Source organism: Osmia bicornis, chromosome 1 (genome assembly GCF_907164935.1).
Source record: "Osmia bicornis bicornis chromosome 1, iOsmBic2.1, whole genome shotgun sequence".
Classification (NCBI taxonomy): Eukaryota; Metazoa; Arthropoda; class Insecta; order Hymenoptera; family Megachilidae; genus Osmia; species Osmia bicornis.
Genome location: NC_060216.1, coordinates 10,376,605 through 10,386,351, shown reverse-complemented (window position 1 = coordinate 10,386,351; position 9,747 = coordinate 10,376,605). Strand labels below are relative to the sequence as shown.

General features: G+C 37.4%; 1 protein-coding gene across 1 annotated transcript; it reads left to right on the top strand.

The window, feature by feature from the left end:
* Nucleotides 1–329: 329 nt before the first annotated feature.
* Nucleotides 330–980, top strand: LOC114873521 (probable salivary secreted peptide). The gene has a single exon (XM_029181934.2). It carries the CDS (start codon nt 409–411, stop codon nt 811–813), a length of 405 nt encoding a protein of 134 aa, XP_029037767.1. The 5' UTR covers nt 330–408; the 3' UTR covers nt 814–980.
* Nucleotides 981–9,747: the final 8,767 nt, after the last annotated feature.

The following is a 9,747-nucleotide window of genomic DNA, read 5'->3' as shown; positions in this document are numbered from 1 at the left end:
ACGTAATGGTTTTAACAAAGAAATGAGATCAAAGTAGAGAAATACTTGGTAGACGGTATGTATGTTTAAAATTCTAATTTCTATTTATTCTTTACACGTATAGGCAATAAAAACACTCGATTAAAGTACATAATACTATTAATCAATTTATCATGAACGTTAATTAATTGATACGATCATGTAACACACTCAAACTGGAAAAGTATTCACTTCGAACCACGTGTTCTTAGAATAAATCTTTCCAGAACGAGTAAGTGGATTGTTACAAACATATCATGATAAGTGAACTGATAAGACAGTTGGTAAAGATATTTAAGTGACGATGCGGTGGATTGGTATCAGAACTGTCTGAACAGTAATACAAGTGTGATTTCAAAGTTACATACGTGGTATTAGCAAAAGTCGAAAATGTCGACTAACAAGTTGATCTTTTATCTGGCTATAGTGGCCATCACTGCTATTTTCTCACAAGTCAGTTCAACTCCATATGGTAGTCACTATGCTGCCAACAATACCAACAAGTCTCATCATTTGATTGTTGGATCCAGAATGCCTGGTGACAGGATTACACTCAGAGAAAACATAGTCAAAAGTTCATCGTGGATGCAAATAGTTACTGTACAGAAGACCTTCAACGTCTCACGATGGGAAAGAATCACCCAGGTTCAGGCTCTTGATCAGAAGACCAATGGCAATGGTGCGTTCGCCAGTATATTGAACGGTGGTCCAGGGTTCAGCAACGTTACCTTGAGGTTCAAGAGTCAGAGGGGACATGGAATCAACTTCAATGTCCAAATTTTTACACGTACTTAAAAAGGTGACGTGATATTTACCGATGGGTTTTGTCGCAAGCAAGATACAGGTTGACGATTATTTATTTCACAAAATGGAGAACCACTTCTTTGAATTGTAATTTGTAACTTCTTTTTTTCTCTTTCGTTATGATTAATAAAAATTGTTGATTGCTTTGGAAATTAAAATGTTTATTATTTTACTAGCATGAAAATGTCCTTAGTTTATAATTTGTAATAGTAAGATACATAAAATTAAAATCGAGGAAAGGAACGTTTAAAGCGAAATACCCTCTTAAGGCTGGTGTCGATAATAATGCAATTAACGCTGCAGCGAAACGACAGAACCGTCGAAGCGAAAAAACATACTGCCAGGAATTCGCTGATGGAATGTCTTTCTTGTAGGGGCTAATCAAGCAGCCTCCATTCCCAATTGTGACTTCCGATAATTATTTCTTCCGTTCTTCTTCGTTTCGACGAGCACTACGAGCGAAATCCTGGAATGGCGCATAGATATTTCTGAAAGATAGTGATCTTCCGTTTCGCAGGCTTAGGTAGAAAGTATATTTTGTGCATGCATGCGTGGCGGTACGGAGAAGGAACAACCGACTGGAAAATTGTTGTTGCATCGTGGCGGATTCTACCATGGGGAGCCGGAGAGTTGAGAGACACTGAAATTGGTGGTGGTATCTCAAGCTTGCGAACGACCATTTCGTTAACCTACTTATTCTATCTCTGTTCCACTCGTGCATCTAGCTAGAGTGCCTAGTTTGTCTGCAATTCCTACCTTCTAAAAACGTCCTCCCTCTCCACAGGGAAATACAATACAATTTTCTTCCTCTCGGATTGTTCTTTAATGATGTCAGACATTGGGCGGTCAGTAGACATTTATTTCATAAACAGGCACGAACTTGTAAATCACCTTAAATACCGGCGAAATGGAATTTCATTTCAAAGTTTCTCAAGTAATAGCGTGAAACGTACCCGGCTGGCAAGCACTGCTGTTTGCCTACCACATTGCCAACAATTGTATTAACCCATCTAATGGTTGTTACCCTTATTTACGATCTACAGATAGAATCCTCTTTATAACTGTACATCGAATGTAGTGGAAAATCAATTACAACATTTGTTCGATAGTTGGTATTAGAAGCATTAGAATTGTTCTAATTCTAGCTATGGTCACAATACAGTCTGATTATTCAATGCTTATTTAAAAAGAGATGAAAAATTGCGCTCTATAATGCTATATGCTAACATCGTGGATATAGAAATGAACTGTGGCAGATGTTGTTTCGTCGAGAATAGAAATGTTCCCTGTTGCTTTAGTAATGATCGAACAAAAATAGTCTTGTGTATAAAGAACTATAAAGTTGTCTATTTGACACTTGTACACTTGGCTGCAACTTGGGCTTCTTTTGACCAAGGGTAATGATAGAGAGGGAATTTACTTCCCCCTAATCAAGGAAAATCTAACTTGTTCTTCACTGTACAACTTTGAACTTTTATTTTAAACTTAATCTTTTTTATAGCAATATCGATCGACACTCGGTTGTAAGGTCGACACACTCAGAACGCGAGTCATATTGCATACGGGACATTACACGCTCCTATGTCTACAATTTTAGAACCTTGATTAAAGCGAACATTCGTGTTTCCATCACTTATCTTTGAAACAAAATGTGCAAACAATTGCAAAACCTAAAGAGTTTCTTACAAGTGCAAATAGATCTTCCAATACAGTAAAGTCCCTGATAAACCAGATCATCGTCACAGATATAACTTTCCCTTTTCTTTTATGTACCTAATAGCAACTGATAAGAACATCCATGAGTCATAAAATTTGTATGAATCAAAAGCATTCGATCGCTATTGTTACTTAAATTTAATGCAAAAAAGCAAGGACCACGGTGTACAGTCATAAACCTGTCCAATGCCCTTTTGGTTATTGCTTGTAAAGTTACGAAGCTGACGAGCAAACGTGCAAACAAAAGCAACGTCGAGCAAACAATTCGATAACAGGATTGAGTGAGAACGAATGAACGAATGGAAGCGTGTTTGCACCGGTGTACACCCTGGCGTTCCTACAAAAGACCGTCAATCTGAAACCGTAACTGCCATTATCGGACAATTTTAAACGGAAAGCCGTAGTTACGATCCTGCGTTTAGACTTAGCACTCCTCGAACAAAGTGATTCGATCTTTCCGTTTCGGAGATCCGTGTAAATGATGCAAGGGATGATGTAAGGTTACTCTACTATCCGTATCGAATGAAACGAATAATAAGAAATATCTTTCACCGCGAGTTAGATTTTAAAACCTTTGTTCTTCTCTTCAACGTGCTCGTGACCTGGAATGATATAAAAAGGAAGAACATTAGAAGCGTTGAGGGAAGCATATGCTACCTGAAGTATCAACGACATAATGCAAGTCAGCCGAGTTATAGACGTTACGCAGCAAATCTTCAATGAAATGGTTTTAATGGATTGGCCAAGTGACTTGCATTTTCCGTTTGATGTTCCAAACGATTCGAACTAACTTACTGTAAAAGCTGATGAAGTTAAAAATTTATACTCTCAGAGAAGTTGAGAGGGCATCCGCGCTAAAATCACGTTAATGTTTCTTATGTTAGACATGATTATTTTTTCAGTTCCAATGTCGAATTAAAATTTTAACATTTTCACACGTAATTAATACTATTTGTACTTATGTCATTCACTCAGCGAACGTTCACGATCCTTAGTTTGCGGTAAACATGTTAAGCAGATTAAGAGATCGTGCCAACGTAAAGTAACTAGTGCACAAGTATACGTATCTGCATCATCTGTTTATCAACGTTAGAATTGATAGTAAGGTGCATTTGATATTAAGACCTTTGAAATCAATCCCAAATGCTGATTAGCCGCAAATGCAAGATCACAGGCTGAACATTATTACGGTCATGACATAAGTCAGCTATGTTACCCTATGCGGTCAGCTCGTTAACCGGTATGAACTATACTCTGACCAGCTAATCTACCTTTATATGCAGAAGAAACAGGATTGACGATAATATCCTTTGATCAGATTCCTTTAGAAGAAAGCCACGAGATCTCTCCTGATTGAAAGGGACCTTCTGATGGATCGGCAACGATATTTGGATGAAAGGTCAAATACAGATAAGCTCTTAATAAGCGGTTATAACCTACATATCTGCGTTCTATCTTAAAGGTAGCTTTTGACGTTTAACTTGAACTCTTGACGTTTCCAACCATATGTCTTCAATATTAAATGCAGTTTAAAATATAACTTGGCGAAAACAAGAAGAAGATCGAAATAGCTTCTATTGAGATAGTATCTGTTTTCTCTTAATATTTTATATAATAATATCATATCAAAACTAAAAATGGTTTATTGGTTATCATTTCTGAATATTCTGTTCAGTTTTCTTTCATCCTAAACATGTATACCTACTGTCACGTGTCAAATTTAACATAGGATAAAAATACGAATTTTTAAAATACAACTTATATCACTAATTTTCAGCAATTAATCATACTACGAGTATATAAAATATTTGCTTGATATTTTATAAAGGAAAGGAGGTATGTTAAATGATAATATAAATGTATAGACAGACAAAGGGATTAGAGCAACTAAATACTAGAATTTTTTTAGAGTTAAACATTCAAAAGAAACTGGGCCAACCAGTTTAAGAGTTCTATGTACTCCAGAAACAAAAGTGCCACTCGAATATGAAAGCACCGTCTCTGAAAAATCTTTTTATTTTATTTTACGTTCTTATCTACATACACGGAGTTCTACCATATACAACGTTTAATGTAGTGGTGGTAATTTAAACATTTTTTCGAGGTAGCAAAATAAGAATTATATTACTACGTTAACAGAATTTCTTTGGTGTACTTGGTCGTTCCATTGAGTGTTAGTATTTATTTACGGCTTTGTGAAATTTTTTATTATGTCAGCTAGATTTAAATAACAGATAGCTTGGAGTTTCAATACCGTTGATTCTTGCAAACCTCTAAAAATATTTTACACGATAAATCACATTACAAAGTCTTTCTTATATACTAGCACGATGTTCTGGCGAACGATAAATTGTAAGACACTTCGTTCAAGAAAATGGCATGACATATCGTACGAGAAAAGGTAAAAGAAGGCAAAATAGTGGGTGCTAGAACAGATAGTGGAACTGCAGGCAAAGGTAATCATCGTCAAGGGATGTAGGGGCTGTTGTCAATAAATACTGACATTTACGCGCCTTCGTGTATCGATCTGAGAAGGAACTGTCTAGGAAAAAGCAACCCAATCCTCATATTTGTTCGATAAACTTCAAACTGTCTGTACAAAGAGATATGTATTATAACTTATAATGTTTTTATTAGATGATAGACACATAATTATATAATATTAATGATACTACAAATTTTATTTAATTTTATTGAATTATTCGATTATATTAAATGTGAAATGCTCATTATAGATGTGCTCCAAAATATGTTAAAACCACACTCCGTTTCTTATTACTTATTTTTGATATACGTATGTACCTTTCTTAATACGGTTATCATCCGTGAAAACAATTTAATTATTATTTTCAGGGTTCTTTATACCAATTTTTCTCATACAGATTATTAGTAGAGTTTAATTACGAAGATAATGAGGTTGGCAAACGAAGGGATACTGTCCAATCAAGCCGATGTCCATGGGCGTGGCTTCGTCATTAGCCTGTTATATAAAATCTGTCCCTCCTTCCATCTTATATGTTTTTATGATAATAATGAACAACCGCGGTCTTCATAAATATTAAAACTATTTCCTTGTTCTTTTTTATTTATATACCCTTGACTCGAAGCGCACTACCTCCGTGTAATTTCGTTCATAAAGCTTTATGAAGAATACGATAAATCACTTTGAGAACGATCTACATATTTATGCACGGTTTATGGTAAAGTGAATTTTCAGGATGATCCCGGGGGGGGGGGGAGGTGTCTCAGACATTTTTGCAAGGGTGTCGCTTCGTCCGCTTCGTACAGGGAAATGTTTTTAGCCGACCGAAAGGGGGATGAACGAAGTAGATTGAGAGTGACGTACACGAACGTGTTTGCGTACGAGAAAAGTAAAGGGTCGGTTGGTAATTTCTCGGACTGGCCAGTAGAAGAGTCTCGTATAGAATAGCCGGATAGCTCGTGTCGCAGACCATGGATGTACGGAAGAGTATCGATCCAGGCGTTAAATATTTAATCGCAGGAAGAAAGTTCAATACACTGACGAGGACGGTTGTCTTTCGAAGACAGACCGGACGAACGAAAACGAACACGACAGGAGAAGCATGGTAGCACGCAACAATTCCTCGTCTGGCTGGCCGGTATTTGCCAAGACTGGGTTGACTTTCATTATTTAGAGCGGCGGAGAAAAATGAGGATCGTCGACACGTCGCTGCTACCTCGTATCGATCGTAATTTACCAAACAACTTGCTTATATACCAACTTACAATTTTTCTTCCAACGTTTGTTTGATTACTTACCAGCAAATTTATTGTTCCCTAGGTCTTGGCGCCACCGATTTCCCATGTAAATATTCATAATCATCGTACAAAGTTAATTCAAGTGCATTTATGTAGTATGAATAATCTAAGGGAAAATTGCCATGAATGCGTATCGTATAAAACGAGATCGTTGAAAGTTAAAAAATAAATTTGGGTTAACCGTTCATACATGAAATATATTCAACTCATAAATAGAAACGAGCTGCTGGAACATTTCTATATGAGCTGATCCCAAATGATCTCCGGTAGCTGAATCTTTGAGTACGGAAATCGTTGCTAGAATACAACAATTGCTTTTTAATGAACTACTCTTCGAGTTTTTCGTTTCGAAATTGCATAAACGTCGTAGGAAATTATTCCTTCGAAATGTATGTCAAATGAAATTAATTTTACGCGCTGAAAAGTGAAGTTTTGTTAACGTTTCAAATTGTATCGAACTGGTTGAAAATTACATCACTGCAGTGATTTTGTTCGTACTCCGTCATAAACGATTAGCTGAAAATTTTATTGCTGCTCTCATTTTAATACATACATTGGATATTAATAGGTAGTCGTGTATTTAGTTATACAGGATATTAAACTGGAAATTTTTCATAAAGCAATGAATATTTCAAAACCAAATTACCAGCGTATCATGCGAAATAATATTATCGCTATTATTGTCGGACATGGAATGAGATATTAGTGAATATTGAGCAAATTTCAATCAGGCAACTTTATAAGCATATTTCAATCCATATTTCATTGATTAGTTTAAAAAGCTTAACAAGTGCCAATAAAGATATTTCTATTGGATTTTTGCAAAATAAGGAATTCTAGTTTTTTCTTCTTCTCGTATTGACAGGCTGCTTGTTACTTGAAGATTCTATTGGAAGCATGCCTAACCAGGGAACGAAGTCGATAAACAGTAGAGAGATACGATCTTTTTTAAGGTTGCTAAAGCGAGATAGCTAGCTTCTTGTGGATTGCCATTGTTTCTCTTTTCTTTGTCGTTGTAACACTTTTAAAACAGTTTTTATATAAAAGAACTCTAATGGAAAACATGGTACAACTTTTAGTGCATCCCACATTTCATGTTGACTTTAAACTTTAGGCTATGTCATCAAAATTATTAATGTCCTACATAAATTACTTATCAGGTGAAAAATTAACCAGGTGATAAAGAATTAATATTTCACGTTGTGAATTACGCACCATTCGAACAGAGACTTATTGGTATTTTATTACCTTTTCATATATAGATAAAATATTATTATTTTCACAATAACAATTTTTAATGAACAATTTTTAATACCGGTTAATGAAAACACGATAACGGTGAAAAAAATCAAAGTACGATGTCTGACAAAATGACTATATTTGATTAATTTAAATTCAAAGGTTCTGTTTGCCTGAAAATTGATAAAACACACATGGATGTATCAGAAAATCAATATTTAATTAATGCAGTATATATTTTTACGTTTTCATACATTCAATTGAGGTAGAGGTATGCAATAAATTTCGCTGCAACGTTCAAGAATAAATAAAGAGAAAAATAAAAATTCATTTAAAGGTAAACATTTTTTTTTCACTCAAACAGTGATAACACCAATTAAAATTTTCGATCATACATATAAATTTAACGGTACATCACTTTGCGCCGAAGAGAAAGAAGCTTCTTAACCGACTCCTTTTCACAAATTTTTCGTGTTTCGAACAACAGCGATTTAAATGGCGACGAAAGCATGACTTTTAATTGCATGCTTTGGAAAACGCATCGTGCGAGTGCAACGTATCCCCTTGCATCGCGACTCCGTTAATGAGATGGCCGGCTGAGCTGCCTCATCGGTGTTAAAAATGTTCCTCTCGCTCGCTACCAGGAAGATAGGCTCATACACCGAAGGGTCTTTCCTGTATGCACCTATTCCATGCACTAGGTAGTCGCGCAACCCCCTGTATCTTACGACAGGGTGCTACGGGGACTCTCGCTTCTTCCTTCTCTGTACGGAAGTTACAGCGCGCTCGCGGGGGTGCTTTTACCGCCTCGCAGATAGCACCAGTAAGTATGTACGTTCTTGGCGCTTGCGCATGTTACGTTCCCTCTTTGTTGCACGTACATCGTTCTACATACTATTCGGCGATTCCTTTCCTTGTTGCTCTTAAACTGGCTGCACCACCGGGATGGAAAGAGAAACAGAAGGAGAGTGTGCGCCAGCCAGCGAAAACCTCACGAGCGAAACGAAGAAAGGTAAAATAGAGGACGGAGACGGAACGGTCGCGAACGAAACAGAGAGAGCGTGCGCAAGGTTCGAGGGAGAAGGAGTGAGAAGGCCGGTGTGCTGCGTGGGGAGCGATCGCAGCTCGTCATTCGAAGCCCGCCAACGGACGAGCGAGCAGCCACGGAACGGGACTGCGATTGAAAACACCCACGCGATCTTTCGAAAATAATAGTACATACGTACGCTTATTATCAATAGCGAACCGAATCAAAGGGTTACGTCTACACGTGACGAAACACCACCTGAAAACAAAAATCAGCGATTATTTAACGACAGCAAATCAATCTTCGGTGGTACCAACCACCATTCGGTCCACTTGAACGAAGCGCTTCTTTCTTGTTCGGTCCACTTCGGTTAAGATCGTGTCGACCGCAGTGCTTGCCGGTGTCCGGCCTGTGTGTTTTCAATTTGAGACGGTTCGGAGCGACAGAGACAGAAAGGTGACACATCCTGACGTGTGGTGAAGAATAAAAGCAAACTGTTGACAGTGATTAAAAGTGACTTGTGTCGAGCATCGTTAAAGGATATTTGTGTCGTGTGACAATTTAACCATTCATAAATAATAAGGGAAGTAATCTGACGGACGCGCTCCAAAAGAAACGGTTAGTTACAAACTGGCACCACTAGAGTGCGTGTTTTATGCGTTTCTATGAAAATCGACACGGTATTAAAGCGTCGCGTGGCAAATGTTACTCGAAATTTCATTTGTGCTTCGATCAGTGTTCGTTTCGGTTAATAAGTAATACGTCGCGATTACTTTCATCCGCGTTCGGAGTGATTCTCAGTGTCGTTTCGTCGTAAACTCAACGTGGCTACCGTTATGTCAGTGCATTGACCAATCTTTGAAACTTCAAACCGGTGTGTCAGTCCAACGCCGTTCAATTTACGAGCTCGAGTTTGAGAAGGGTATCTAAACTTCAAGATCAACGACTGAACATTCTTCGATGAAGATATAAAGGTAAACCAGTGAACATTTATGAAATAGAAAACCGGACGAACGAAAGTATCATGAATCGAAAAAACTAGACGCTATCCAGAGTAGCCATATTATACCTCGTGACGTTTACTGCGGTTAAAAAACCAAGATTTTGTTTCGCGCGCAAACGGAGCATTGTGCTGGTACTAATATTCTTACGATTCGCTTGCA